The sequence below is a fragment of the Salvelinus fontinalis genome, chromosome 7 (genome assembly GCF_029448725.1).
Source record: "Salvelinus fontinalis isolate EN_2023a chromosome 7, ASM2944872v1, whole genome shotgun sequence".
Classification (NCBI taxonomy): Eukaryota; Metazoa; Chordata; class Actinopteri; order Salmoniformes; family Salmonidae; genus Salvelinus; species Salvelinus fontinalis.
This window is the reverse complement of record NC_074671.1, coordinates 11,772,319-11,788,517: the sequence shown is the minus strand read 5'-3', so window position 1 is coordinate 11,788,517 and position 16,199 is coordinate 11,772,319. Positions and strand designations below refer to the sequence as shown.

The following is a 16,199-nucleotide window of genomic DNA, read 5'->3' as shown; positions in this document are numbered from 1 at the left end:
GATCTCTCTCTCTGTGACGACTCCACCATCAGTCTGATCACCTCTTCAAACTGTCCTGCAGACGAGGATAGTCACCCCCAGCACTGAACACACCCAGGTCCCACAACTGCACTGCTCCTCGTGGAGCTCAGAGAGCTGGTCCACACAATACAGAACAAACCCACAAAAACAGACCAGCACAACAACACCCCCCCAACAAGACCCAGAGTGCAGAAGGTGGAGATGGACGGCTGTCAGAGAGAGGTGGCTGCTCTACGGAATGAGGTGAGAGAACTTGAAGAGGAGCAAGAGAAACACATGGCCCAGCTAAATGCAGTGAAGGAGAAGGGAGAGAAACTGATGGCCCAGCTAAATGTAGTGAAGGAGAAGGTGAGAGAAACACATGGCCCAGCTAAATGTAGTGAAGGAGAAGGTGAGAGAAACACATGGCCCAGCTAAATGTAGTGAAGGAGAAGGTGAGAGGAACACATGGCCCAGCTAAATGTAGTGAAGGAGAAGGTGAGAGGAACACATGGCCCAGCTAAATGTAGTGAAGGAGAAGGTGAGAGGAACACATGGCCCAGCTAAATGTAGTGAATGAGAAGGGAGAGGAACACATGGCCCAGCTAAATGTAGTGAAGGAGAAGGGAGAGGAACACATGGCCCAGCTAAATGTAGTGAAGGAGAAAGTGAGAGAAACACATGGCCCAGCTAAATGTAGTGAAGGAGAAGGGAGAGAAACACATGGCCCAGCTAAATGTAGTGAAGGCGAAGGGAGAGGAACACATGGCCCAGCTAAATGTAGTGAAGGAGAAGGGAGAGAAACACATGGCCCAGCTAAATGCAGTGAAGGAGAAGGGAGAGAAACACATGGCCCAGCTAAATGTAGTGAAGGAGAAGGGAGAGAAACACATGGCACAGCTAACAGCAGTGAAGGAGTAGGTGAGAAAGCTGAGATGTGACAGAGAGCAGGACACTCCCCCAGAGAAGCCAGCGGAACTAGAAATTGTGCTCCTCATTGACTCAAATGGCAAATACATTCAAGAAAATAAACTTTTACCCAAACACAAAGTGGCTCAGCTCTGGTGCCCAAACACTAGGCCCTGGAGCTGTTGACAGAGGACAGACTAGGGGCCCACAGCCACATCATAACTCACACAGGCAGAAATGACCTGAGGGCCCAGCAGGAAAGAGGGTCCACAGCACTCAAGGGAGTGATTTAAAAAGCTTCCTCCACTTTCCCCAAAGAACAAGTGGTTCCAGCACCATGAAAATACATTCACCTTGCCTCCACACAGCGGGCAAATGCCTCCACACAGCGGGCGAATGCCTCCACACAGCGGGCGAATGCCTCCACACAGCGGGCGAATGCCTCCACACAGCGGGCGAATGCCTCCACACAGCGGGCGAATGCCTCCACACAGCGGGCGAATGCCTCCACACAGCGGGCGAATGCCTCCACACAGCGGGCGAATGCCTCCACACAGCGGGCGAATGCCTCCACACAGCGGGCGAATGCCTCCACACAGCGGGCGAATGCCTCCACCCTGGACTTGAACAGCCTTTATGACCAGGTCCACCTCTACAAGGCAGCAATCCCAACTTTTGCCAGGACCCTGAAGGACGTGACCCTCAACCGCAGCCCCAGCACCTCACACAGGACCAACAGAGCAACGGACACCCCGCCCAGACCTGCAAGACCCACTCCCGAAGGACCTGCACCGAGAGAACCGATACCAAGAGGACCTACAACCAGACCACAGCTTCACTCGGGCTCCCGAGTGGCGCAGCGGTCTAAGGCACTGCATCTCTGTGCTAGAGGCATCACTACAGACCCTGGTTCGATTCCAGGCTGTACCACAATCTGCTGTGATTGCGCCACCCTATGGGACTCCCACAATTGGCTTGGCCGGGGTACGCCGTCATTGTAAATAAGAATTTGTTCTTAACTGACTTGCCTAGTTAAATAAAGGTTAAATAAAATCAATAAAAATTTCACCAGCCACACCCCAACCAGCTGAGACCACCCCAAACAAACCCCGGCCACACCCTATATAGGTCCCCCAGATGAGACCTATGCTCTCTCTGTCCCCCCTGCAGCAAGGACCTCAACATGACAGCAGGACATATGCCCAGGCCGTGAGCAGAGCAACAGGCCCAACCCCCACTAATACACCCCCCCAAGCCCTATCCTGTGACCTAAGAGGTATGTATCAGATGCCCAACGTGCTCTGCTCACACCTACTGTGACGGTCCGAGCCTAAACCACACAGATTTTATTATCTCATGCTGGAATATACAAGGTCTGAGGTCATCAGACAGTATATAGACTTATTTTTTTCACTGTATTATTGACTATATGTTTGTTTTTACTCCATGTATAACTATGTGTTGTTGTATGTGTCGAACTGCTTTGCTTTATCTTGGCCAGGTCGCAATTGTAAATGAGAACGTGTTCTCAATTTGCCTACCTGGTTAAATAAAGGTTAAAAAAAAAATAAAAAATCTGCCTTCGGCCTAAAGAGCAGGAACCAAGACTTCAAAGAAATTGAAAATACAGACATAGTAACCCTACAAGAAACATTGCATAGAGGAGACGAACACACTGGTTGCCCTCTAGGTTACAGAGAGCTGGTAGTCCCATCCACCAAACTACCAGGTGTGAAAAAGGGAAGAGACTCATTTTGGTATAGAGCAAACCTAGAAATCCAAGGCTTCAAAGCAAAGGTGTCCAATGTATGCCGATGACTCAAGTTTTATGTTAAGTCCGCAAGCTTGATCCCTGCAATGTCTCATTAAAGATCTAGATAACTTTTCTGTACTTTCTGGACTAAAACCTAATTATGAGTGTACAATATTACGTATTGGATCCTTAAAAAATACAACTTTTACATTACCTTGCAGCTTACCTATAAAATGGGCTGATGGTGAAGTTGACATACTCGGTATTCATATCACAAAATATATAAATAAGCCCTCCACAATGAATTTCAATAGAACACTTGTAAAAATAGACAAGATCCTGCAAACATGGAGAGGTAAATACCTGTCTATTTATGGAAAAATTGCCCTGATGAACTCCTTAGTCATATCTCAGTTTACTCACTTACTTATGGCACTGCCTACTGCTGATGATTTGTTTTTCAAATCATATGAGCAAAAAATATTGCTTTATCTGGGACGCTAAACCAGATAAAATAAAATAAGCTTATCTATATAATGAATATAAATTGAGATAATTAAATATAAAAGCAGTAAACCTCTCTAAAAGCTAAACTCATTCAAAAGTTTTATTTGAACCCTAAATGGTTCTCAAGTAGATTACTAAGAAAAGCTCATCCGTTGTTTAAAAATTGCCTTTTTGCAGATTGCCATGTCTCATTTTCGATTAATTGAAAATGATACTTTTCAAAGTATCTGTCTTTTTCAAACAAGCATTGCAGAGCTGGCTACAATTTCAATTTCATCCCCCTGAAAAGATAGAACAAATATTTCAACAAATATTATGGCTGAACTATAAAATACCTGTATTTATGGGAAAGATGTTTGAAAAGGGTATTTTGATCTTAAATTATATTGTAAATTGTAATGGTAGAGTTATGTCCTTCATGGAGTTAGCAGAATTGTACAGGAAGGTCTGCTCAATCCAAGTACAACCAATTGATTACAGAATTACCCCAAAAATGGAGGAGGTGGGTGGCAGTGGGAGGAGGTAGGGAACTGGTCTGTCTGCCCAATATAAAGGATCAAAACTGGAGGAATAAAAATAGCATAAATAGGAAAGTATACCAGTTTCATTTGAGGACCAGGATGTGGACAACTGTGCCATACAGATTGCAAAATAGTTGGGAAGAGATTTCTGATGTACCGATTCCATGGTACAGGGTGTATGAGTTGATATATAAAACAACGCAAGATTCAAGACTTCGTGCTTTTCAGCTAAAATTATTACATAGAATTCTTGCCACCAACAAAATCTTGAATATTTGGGGCATAAAATCATCGAAGCTCTGCAGATTTTGTTGTGAGGATACAGAATCAATAGCCCATTTATTTTGGTATTGCCCTCAGGTAGCCTATTTCTGGTCTCAGGTTCAGGAATGGCTGAAAATGCATAGCATTGATCTAAAATGGACCCTAGAAATAGTACTGTTAGGAGATCTGGAGAGACCGGGTCAGTCAATTACTAATACTCTTAGTAAAAGTATTTATCTTCAACACGCAATCTGTAGATTCTATTCGATTAGATAGAAATTGTACGTTAAACATCATAGCATTGCTGAAAGATATGTGTTGGGTAGAAACACGTAGTGGGTGGTCAGCAGAGATAGCTGGGATGGGCTGAGGGAAGCTGAGGGTTGGTATGTGGAATTGGAGACAAGTGGGAGTGGAGTTGCTGTGTGAGAGAGAATGATGATAAAGGGAAAAAAATAACATAATAAAAGTGCATTTGAATGATACTAAGTGGCAGTGTTTAAAAAAAATATATTTTTATAATTCAATCCCTTTTAGACAACTTCCTGGACAAAACAGTGATAGTGAAGGTGTAAACCTGGCAGTAGAACGGCTAAACAGTATATTTGACCTTTCAGCTTCCCTATCAAATCTAAAAATGTCAAGCAGACAACCTAAGAAAAATAACAACAATGACAAATGGTTTGATGAAGAATGCAAAAACCTAAGAAAGAAATTGAGAAACCGACCCAAACCAAAAACATAGAGACCCAGAAAAACTGTGTAGATGCCTTCAGTATGGTGAATCACTAAAACAATACAAAAATATACTACGTCAGAAATCAGCTTTATGTAACCGAAGAATCCGTAGACTCTAACCACATCTGGGAAAATTGGAAAACACTAAACAAACACAGAGTTATCTATCCAAAACAGAGATGGATAAACCACTTCTCCAAACTTTTTGTCCATATAACAAAGAACAAACAGCCAAAACATATACATGATCAAATACAAATCTTAGAATCAACTATTAAAGACTACCAAAAGCCACTGGATTCTTCAATTACATTGAATGAACTACAGGACAAAATACAAACCATCCAACTCAAAAAGGCCTGTGGTGTTGATGGTATCCTCAATTAAATGATAAAATATACAGACCACAAAATATACAGACCACAAATTCCAATTGGCAATACTTAAACATAATCCTCAGCTCTGACATCGTCCACAAAAGTAGAGACAAATCTGACCCCAATAACTACTGTGGGATATACGTCAATTTGAGGGTGTGCTATACAAATTGATGGGTGAAAAATATACGACATTATAAAGTCCATGTACACAAACAACAAGTGTTGAGGAAAAATGGGCAAAACACACACATTTCCTTCCAGAGGGCCATGGGGTGAGACAGGGATGCAGCTTAAGTCCCACCCTCTTCAACATATATATCAACGAACTGGCGATGGCACTAGAAAAGTCTGCAGCACCCAACCTAACCCTACTACAATCTGAAGTCAAATGTATACTGTATGCTGATGATCTGGTGCTTCTGTCCCCAACCAAGAAACGCCTACAGCAGCACCTAGACAGATTCTGTCAGACTTGGGCCCTGAAAGTAAATCTCAGTAAGACAAAAATAATGGTGTTCCAACTAAATTAAGAATATTTTCAGGAAGAAAAGGAAAGAAAGAGAAAAGGAGGAAGGAGTAGATACCTGTTCCCAGCATTGTGGTAGGAGTTCAGCCTCAACTCTGGTAGGTCCAACATGTCTGGCAAACGCCACACAACCTGTTAGGATCATCCGCCTGTAGACATACAGACACAAGCTGTTAGTATCAGCTGCCTACAGACACGACCTGTTAGGAGCATCTGCCTACAGACACGACCTGTTAGGAGCATCTGCCTACAGACACGACCTGTTAGGAGCATCTGCCTACAGACACGACCTGTTAGGAGCATCTGCCTACAGACACGACCTGTTAGGAGCATCTGCCTACAGACACGACCTGTTAGGAGCATCTGCCTACAGACACGACCTGTTAGGAGCATCTGCCTACAGACACGACCTGTTAGGAGCATCTGCCTACAGACACGACCTGTTAGGAGCATCTGCCTACAGACACGACCTGTTAGGAGCATCTGCCTACAGACACGACCTGTTAGGAGCATCTGCCTACAGACACGACCTGTTAGGAGCATCTGCCTACAGACACGACCTGTTAGGAGCATCTGCCTACAGACACGACCTGTTAGGAGCATCTGCCTACAGACACGACCTGTTAGGAGCATCTGCCTACAGACACGACCTGTTAGGAGCATCTGCCTACAGACACGACCTGTTAGGAGCATCTGCCTACAGACACGACCTGTTAGGAGCATCTGCCTACAGACACGACCTGTTAGGAGCATCTGCCTACAGACACGACCTGTTAGGAGCATCTGCCTACAAACACAACCTGTTAGGATCACCTGCCTACAGACACAACCTGTTAGGATCACCTGCCTACAGACACAACCTGTTAGGATCACCTGCCTACAGACACAACCTGTTAGGATCACCTGCCTACAGACACAACCTGTTAGGATCACCTGCCTACAGACACAACCTGTTAGGAGCATCTGCCTACAGACACAACCTGTTAGGATCATCTGCCTACAGACACAACCTGTTAGGAGCATCTGCCTATAGACACAGACAACCTGTTAGGATCATCTACCCACAGACACAACCTGTTAGGAGCATCTGCTTACAGACACAACCTGTTAGGAGCATCTGCCTACAGACACAACCTGTTAGGATCATCTACCCACAGACACAACCTGTTAGGAGCATCTGCCTACAGACACAACCTGTTAGGAGCATCTGCCTACAGACACAACCTGTTAGGAGCATCTGCCTACAGACACAACCTGTTAGGAGCATCTGCCTACAGACACAACCTGTTAGGAGCATCTGCCTACAGACACAACCTGTTAGGAGCATCTGCCTACAGACACAACCTGTTAGGAGCATCTGCCTACAGACACAACCTGTTAGGAGCATCTGCCTACAGACACAACCTGTTAGGAGCATCTGCCTACAGACACAACCTGTTAGGAGCATCTGCCTACAGACACAACCTGTTAGGAGCATCTGCCTACAGACACAACCTGTTAGGAGCATCTGCCTACAGACACAACCTGTTAGGAGCATCTGCCTACAGACACAACCTGTTAGGAGCATCTGCCTACAGACACAACCTGTTAGGAGCATCTGCCTACAGACACAACCTGTTAGGAGCATCTGCCTACAGACACAACCTGTTAGGAGCATCTGCCTACAGACACAACCTGTTAGGAGCATCTGCCTACAGACACAACCTGTTAGGAGCATCTGCCTACAGACACAACCTGTTAGGAGCATCTGCCTACAGACACAACCTGTTAGGAGCATCTGCCTACAGACACAACCTGTTAGGAGCATCTGCCTACAGACACAACCTGTTAGGATCACCTGCCTACAGACACAACCTGTTAGGATCACCTGCCTACAGACACAACCTGTTAGGATCACCTGCCTACAGACACAACCTGTTAGGATCACCTGCCTACAGACACAACCTGTTAGGATCATCTGCCTACAGACACAACCTGTTAGGATCATCTGCCTACAGACACAACATGTTAGGATCACCTGCCTACAGACACAACCTGTTAGGATCACCTGCCTACAGACACAACCTGTTAGGATCACCTGCCTATAGAGACACAGACAGAACCTGTTAGGATCACCTGCCTATAGAGACACAGACACAACCTGTTAGGATCACCTGCCTATAGAGACACAGACACAACCTGTTAGGATCACCTGCCTATAGAGACACAGACACAACCTGTTAGGATCACCTGCCTATAGAGACAGACACAACCTGTAGTTAGTACACACACTCCATCAAGATAATCTATGATCATCAGCCTAGAAACACAGAGATAACAGCTAGGTATAAAAACCGACACCTCTGTTCGTCGTCAGGTCTCTTGATGAGATTGAAGAGGATGTGAAGGAGCTGGTCTCTCTCTTTAGGCTCTGGGTGGAGACACGCCGTACACAGGATGAGAGGAATCAACTCCTAGAGAGACAGAGGGATAGAGAGAGATGAGAGGGGGATTAGAGAGGGATATGAGAGAGAGAGAGACGGATAGAGAGATGGATGGCGAGAGGGATGACGAGAGGGATAGAGAGATGAGAGAGAAAGATGGAGAAAGAGAGAGGGGGATGTAGAGAAGGATATGAGAGAGAGAGACAGACGGATAGAGAGAGATGGATGAGAGAGGGATGGCGAGAGGGATAGAGAGATGAGAGAGATGGAGAAAGAGAGGGGCATGGATAGAGATCAGCCTGGAGTTGTGGCTCTTTGGTTTAAGCAGGGGCGGGGCAGTCAAACAGCACAGAAAGGGTTTGCAGGCCAGGGGTGGGTGCGGGGGGCAATGGGTGAGAGAGGGAGTTTAACAACAACACTGTAACCACCACCAACAGAAACAGAACGAGGGTCAAATGAACTGGAAACGATGTGCTGTTATGTACATCCATGTATCAATGTCTCATGGTTTTATAATATGAATGACTGGTACCCCCTGGTTTAGACCAAGTTCCTACGTGAACGGTAAAGGTCGTGTGAAGTTCATAGGAGAACCAGCCTGGCGAGAGAGAACAAAACCTAAAGCATAGTTCCAGGATGGGACGGGCAGACAGCACTGCCTCATGGTCAAACTGTGGTTAGCTCTACTTTCCTGCCGCACACACAACCAAATTAGAGAGAGAGGATACACTGGTAAAAACAGTTACAAATATGTATTTTCTTTTTTGAAACCAGCAGGGTTTTCCAGCAAAGTTTCATACTTTCCTGCTGACGGTTGGCAAAATGACCAAACTCAAAGTTGAATGTTGGCAGAACAACAAAATAAAACTAAAGACGGTCTACAGTGAGAGAGGCTGGGGAATGGAGAGGGAGACCTGAAATGATTCCCTCAGCAGACGCTGGATGTCTGTAGATGCTGAGTACAACTGTCATTCATTCAAATACATATATGGATGTGCTTCACACTCAACACCCAGAGACAGATTAACGACTGTTGTGATGTGTGTTCACCAACTGTTAGAGAAAATTAAAATTTGAATTTCAAATTTAATTTGAGGGAGAACTCGCACAACAACTTCTACCCGGTCGACGATTAAGGCAGCCCGCCAGGGGGGTTGGGTAAAATGTGGAAGACACATTTCGGTTGAATGCATTCAGTTGTGCAACTGACTAGGTATCCCTTTCCCCACTTCAACCTTGTTCTATTCCAGAACCAGTGAACCCTACCCTATATTTAGACCAGGGGTGGCCAACTAGGACTTACTGCAGAACCACCATTTTCAGACCAGGGGTGGCCAACTAGGACTTACTGCAGAACCACCATTTTCAGACCAGGGGTGGCCAACTAGGATCTATTGCAGAGTGACACAATTGTAACATATTTAGACCAGGGGTGGCCAACTACGACCTATTGCAGAGTGACACCATGGTAACATGTTTAGACCAGGGGTGGCCAACTACGACCTATTGCAGAGTGACACCATGGTAACATGTTTAGACCAGGGGTGGCCAACTACGACCTATTGCAGAGTGACACCATGGTAACATGTTTAAACCAGGGGTGGCCAACTACGACCTATTATAACCATGTTGTATGTGACCATTAACGTCTGCTAACCATGTGCATGTGACCATTAACATCTGCTAACCATGTTGTATGTGACCATTAACATCTGCTAACCATGTGCATGTGACCATTAACATCTGCTAACCATGTGCATGTGACCATTAACATCTGCTAACCATGTTGTATGTGACCATTAACATCTGCTAACCATGTTGTATGTGACCATTAACATCTGCTAACCATGTTGTATGTGACCATTAACATCTGCTAACCATGTTGTATGTGACCATTAACATCTGCTAACCATGTTGTATGTGACCATTAACATCTGCTAACCATGTGCATGTGACCATTAACATCTGCTAACCATGTGCATGTGACCATTAACATCTGCTAACCATGTGCATGTGACCATTAACATCTGCTAACCATGTGCATGTGACCATTAACATCTGCTAACCATGTGCATGTGACCATTAACATCTGCTAACCATGTGCATGTGACCATTAACATCTGCTAACCATGTGCATGTGACCATTAACATCTGCTAACCATGTGCATGTGACCATTAACATCTGCTAACCATGTGCATGTGACCATTAACATCTGCTAACCATGTGCATGTGACCATTAACATCTGCTAACCATGTGCATGTGACCATTAACATCTGCTAACCATGTGCATGTGACCATTAACATCTGCTAACCATGTGCATGTGACCATTAACATCTGCTAACCATGTGCATGTGACCATTAACGTCTGCTAACCATGTGAATGTGACCAATAACATCTGCTAACCATGTTGTATGTGACCATCAACATCTGCTAACCATGTGCATGTGACCAATAACATCTGCTAACCATGTGAATGTGACCAATAACATCTGCTAACCAGGTGTATGTGACCAATAACATCTGCTAACCATGTGTATGTGACCATTAACATCTGCTAACCATGTGAATGTGACCATTAACGTATGCTAACCATGTGTATGTGACCAATAACATCTGCTAACCATGTGTATGTGACCAATAACATCTGCTAACCATGTGTATGTGACCAATAACATCTGCTAACCATGTGTATGTGACCAATAACATCTGCTAACCATGTGTATGTGACCATTAACATCTGAATGTGACCATTAACATCTGCTAACCATGTGAATGTGACCATTAACATCCGCTAACCATGTGAATGTGACCATTAACATCCGCTAACCATGTGTATGTGACCAATAACATCCGCTAACCATGTGTATGTGACCAATAACATCTGCTAACCATGTGTATGTGACCAATAACATCTGCTAACCATGTGTATGTGACCAATAACATCTGCTAACCATGTGTATGTGACCAATAACATCTGCTAACCATGTGTATGTGACCAATAACATCTGCTAACCATGTGTATGTGACCAATAACATCTGCTAACCATGTTGTATGTGACCAATAACATCTGCTAACCATGTGTATGTGACCAATAACATCTGCTAACCATGTTGTATGTGACCAATAACATCTGCTAACCATGTGCATGTGACCAATAACATCTGCTAACCATGTGAATGTGACCAATAACATCTGCTAACCATGTGAATGTGACCAATAACATCTGCTAACCAGGTGTATGTGACCAATAACATCTGCTAACCATGTGTATGTGACCATTAACATCTGCTAACCGTGTGTATGTGACCATTAACATCTGCTAACCATGTGTATGTGACCATTAACAAGTGATTGAGATGCAGCCCAGTTGTAAGGTGCAGTGCTGGATACAGGCTGTTATTTCTCTGGTGAGATAGAAACTAAGTGAAAAATCTGTCGATTGTGCCCTTGAGCAAAGCACTTCAAAAAAGGGGAAGTGGTACTGTTGACTATTCATGGTTCTCGGTCTCAAGAAGACCATACAGCTATTGGTCAGTATCTGGTTCCATGAAGACCATACAGGTATTGGTCAGTACCTGGTTCCATGAAGACCATACAGGTATTGGTCAGTATCTGGTTCCATGAAGACCATACAGGTATTGGTCAGTATCTGGTTCCATGAAGACCATACAGGTATTGGTCAGTACCTGGTTCCATGAAGACCATACAGCTATTGGTCAGTACCTGGTTCCATGAAGACCATACAGCTATTGGTCAGTACCTGGTTCCATGAAGACCATACAGGTATTGGGGAGTATCTTTCGGCAGTATCTTAGAGTAGGCTTGGTCTGTCTGCCATAAGTCCATTACGATGTATAAGTATTGATTGTAAAGAGGACAGGTGGCAGGCAGTTTTACTGTTACACTAATTCAGCCAGTCAAAGGTCTTTTGTTCCTAGTTACGTGTCCATGGTGTGGAGAGTGGAGAACGAAAAAAGGTGTGTCTTTGAGCTGGCAGTGGGAGGCCTACAAACAGTAGGAGCACAAAGGTGTGTGTGTGTGTGTTGATTCTGGCTGTCTAACGGACACAGAACAAAGTCCATACCCTCTGTCACCGAGGCAGAACAAGCTCTCTTTTCTTCATCTTGTTTTTCCTAGATTTTGGTGGGAAGCCAGATTCTTCATAGCTGTCAGTAGATCATTAAAACAATAACTGTGATATGCAAATCACATGGACTGTGTGGTGAGCCCACCTGACTCGACCAACCACTCCTTCGCACACACCTCAATCTCACACACAAACACCATAGTGTCACACACAAACACCATTGTGTCACACACCACAATCTCATAGATGAAGTCAAACCGTAGCTGACTTCAACAAGCAATAGACTAAAGGCGTCCACATGCTCCCAGTCGAAACGGTTTGGTAGAGTTTGTGCGTACAGTTGAAGTTGGAAGTATACATACACCTTAGCCAAATACATTTAAACTCAGTTTTTCTGACATTTAATCCAAGTAACAACTCCTGTCTTAGGTCAGTGAGGATCACCACTTTATTTTAAGAATGTGAAATGTCAAAATAATTGTAGAGAGAATTGTTTATTTCAGCTTTTATTTCTTTCATCACATTCCCAGTGGGTCAGAAGTTTACATACACTCAATTAGTATTTGGTAGCATTGCCATTAAATTGTTTAACTTGGGTCAAAAGTTTCAGGTAGCTTTCCACAATAAGTTGGGTGAATTTTGGCCCATTCCTCCTGACAGAGCTGGTGTAACTGAGTCTGGTTTGTAGGCCTCCTTGCTCGCACACGCTTTTTCAGTTCTGCCCACAAATTTTCTATGGGTTTGAGGTCAAGGCTTTGTGATGGCCACTCCAATACCTTGACTTCGTTGTCCTTAAGCCATTTTGCCACAACTTTGGAAGTATGCTTGGCGTCATTGTCCATTTGGAAGACCCATTTGCGACCAACATTTAACTTCCTGACTGATGTCTTGAGATGTTGCTTCAATATATCTACATCATTTTCCTGCCTCATGATGCAATCTATTTGTGAAGTGCACCAGTCCCTCCTGCAGCAAAACACCCCCACAACATGCTGCCACCCCTGTGCTTCACGGTTGGGATGGCGTTCTTCGGCTTGCAAGCCTCCCCCTTTTTCCTCCAAACATAACGATGGTCATTATGACCAAACAGTTCTATTTTTGTTTCATCAGACTAGAGGACATTTCTCCAAAAAGTACGATCGTTGTCCCCATGTGCAGTTGCAAACCGTAGTCTGGCATTTTTATGGCGGTTTTGAAGCAGTGGCTTCTTCCTTGCTGAGTGGCCTTTCAGGTTATGTCGATATAGGACTCGTTTTACTGTGGATATAGATACTTTTGTACCTGTTTCCTCCAGCATCTTCACAAGGTCCTTTGCTGTTGTTCTGGGATTGATTTGCACTTTTCACACCAAAGTATGTTAATCTCTAGGAGACAGAACGCATCTCCTTCCTGAGCAGTATGACAGCTACGTGGTCCCATGGTGTTTATACTTGCGTACTATTGTTTGTACAGATGAACGTGACACCTTCAGGTATTTGGAAATTGCTCTCAAGGATGAACCAGACTTGTGGAGGTCTAAACATTTCTGAGGTCTTGGCTGATTTCTTTTGATTTTCCCATGATGTCAAGCAATGAGGCACTGAGTTTGAAGGTAGGCCTTGAAATACATCCATAGGTACACCTCAAATGGACTCAAATTATGTCAATTAGCCTATCAGAAGCTTCTAAAGCCATGACATAATTTTCTGGAATTTTCCAAGCTGTTTAAAGGCACAGTCAATGTAGTGTATGTAAACCTCTGACACACTAATGTGATACAGTGAATTATAAGTGAAATAATCTGTCTGTAAACAATTGTTGGAAAAATACTTGTGTCATGCACAAAGTAAATGCCCTAACCAACTTGCCAAAACTATAGTTTGTTAACAAGAAATTTGTGGAGTGGTTGAAAAACGAGTTTTAATGACTCCAAACTAAGTGTATGTTAACTTCTGACATCAACTGTATATTATGATGACATTTTGTGACGTTTTTGTTCGTTTTGGACATCGGTGTGTTTTTTTGGCTGTTCAGGCAAGCTAAAGTTCAGAGCGATGTCCACGCCCATTCGTCAGTGATTGGTCAACAGTAGGGATTCTTCAAAAAAGTATTTGTTGTCATTCCACAAGGAGCGACTCATTTTCATGCACATTTTTTCTTTGAGAAATACTGCACCAAACTTCTTAGTTAGATGGAAAATTACACGACTAAGATCTCCTCTGCAAAAACATCAAAATGAATGACAGATTTCTTGAGTTATCTTAGATTAATTCTGACTATTTTTAGGAAGTGTATACTGGCTACAGCACATCAAGATGGACAAACAGTACTATTGCCGCTTTTTCGGTGGTGGAAGTTGGAGTCTTATTTTAAAGTGTAATGCAGTTGATTGGTGATGATGTCATGAACATGTAAAGGAGCTGACATCCATAACAGTATATTCCCTTTTTCACCTCAACATGGTGTAAAATACACATACAAACATACAAGCCTAAATGTAGGATCATTTTGCTGCGGGAGATTCTGGATCTATCCCCCAAGGGCATTACAATGGCGTTCTCATTGTTTTGGTCGGGTTCGATTGATCCCTTTACCTCATATATACACAAGCAATCTTAATTACTGAAACTAGCCATTACCCCTAACGGCAGGTGGCCTAGTGGTTAGAGCATTGGACTAGTAAACCGAAAGTTCAAATCCCCGAGCTGACAAGGTAAAAATCTGTCGTTCTGCCCCTGAACAAGGCAGTTAACCCACTGTTCCTAGGCCGTCATTGTAAATAAGAATTTGTTCTTAACTTAACTAGTTAAAAAGGTTAAATAAAAATAAATAAATAAAACAAATTAAAAAACATAAGCTTGTTCATACATTATCAAAATACTAGCATGGCATTGTCCTGCTCGAATTTGAGTAACTAGCCAATCAGATGAGACTTATGTGTGTTTGTAGCCAGTGGCGTGGGCCTGTGTTACACCTGGATGTGAGGTCAGGTGAGGTCATGCAGATGTGGGCGTGTCCAACTCACCTGGCACAGGTGTGCAACCATTCTCTAGGAGCAGAGAGGCATGCACAGAGCGAGACAATGGGTGAGAGAGTGAAAGAAAGACAAAAGAGAAAGCAAGAGAACAAAAAAGTGGAAGAGAGGGGGAAGGAGAGATGAGAATGTGTGAAAAACAGTGGAGACAGACGTTGAATTCCAAACTAAAGACAGAAAGAAGCCCGTGTTGATGGGAGGATGGGGGAGGAGGAGGGAGATGAGAGAGGGAGGTACCTCTCGTTTGGCCAGGAGGACATTGGGGACGATGTGAGGGAGACAGCGACCCAACATCAGCATCACACTCTCCTCATTGTCTGCTATCCTCGACACCTAAGCGGGGGGAGAGAAGGCTAATATTAAAGAGCGAAATACACATTTTGATATTTCACTGCTCTGAGGACTACATATTCCAATGGTTTCAATAGTAGTATACTATACTCTTAGACATAGAAAGCTGACACTATGGTCATGTGACTGATTAGGGGTGACCTCTGACCTCTGCCCCCAGACGACTGTCAGCTGACATCTTACAAAAGGACAACAGGGCCTGCTGGAACGCTGGTGACAACTTCCTGTCAATGAACACAAGGCGAAAAGACGAGAGCGTGAACCAGAATCAAGCTCACTCCAGTCAAGAGAAATAGAATCTGACTGTTTATTACAGGCCACTGGCTCCATCTACGGGTCACATTGAGAAACTACACTATATCTTCAGATTTACCTGTTGGGCTGGTCAAACACCACCGTCCCTCTGCACTTTAGCTTGGCATGGGGTTGTGTAGAGGTGTGTGTAGGGGAACTGACGGTCTGAGTGGGGGGGTTGCTCTCAGTGTGGGGCTTGTCAGGTTCTGAGGCTCTCCTGATGTCCAGGTACTGACCGTTGTCCAGGGGGGGCCGGGGAGGGGGAGGTGAGGATGAGGAGGAGAGGGAGTTGAGATGTGAGCCCTGGTCAGGAGGAGGGGGGGACACTGTCCTTCTCAGGCTTTGGATCTCACTGGAGGAGAGAGAAAATAAATCAGAATAGCTGTAAAGTTGTAATGATTGCAGCCTCCTGAATAGGAGCGGCAGGT

At 44.1% G+C, this 16,199-nt stretch overlaps 1 protein-coding gene across 8 annotated transcripts in view; it reads right to left on the bottom strand.

Annotated features, from left to right (window-relative positions):
- LOC129858976 (RAB11-binding protein RELCH homolog) overlaps positions 1–16,199 on the bottom strand; it is a 139,039-nt gene that overhangs the window by 96,904 nt on the left and 25,936 nt on the right. For 6 of the 8 annotated variants that reach the window (XR_008760114.1, XM_055928255.1, XM_055928251.1 and 3 more), the window contains 6 exons: positions 15,851–16,123; positions 15,626–15,701; positions 15,364–15,459; positions 15,118–15,141; positions 7,939–8,051; positions 5,657–5,747 (listed from right to left, as the gene is read on the bottom strand). Coding sequence is in view for 7 of the 8 variants with exons in the window: in XM_055928255.1 (XP_055784230.1) it covers positions 5,657–5,747; positions 7,939–8,051; positions 15,118–15,141; positions 15,364–15,459; positions 15,626–15,701; positions 15,851–16,123 (673 nt within the window). In the remaining variant the exon portion in view is untranslated. The remainder of the gene's footprint in view (positions 1–5,656; positions 5,748–7,938; positions 8,052–15,117; positions 15,142–15,363; positions 15,460–15,625; positions 15,702–15,850; positions 16,124–16,199) is intronic. The other 2 variants (XM_055928254.1, XM_055928258.1) reach the window with 1 other exon arrangement.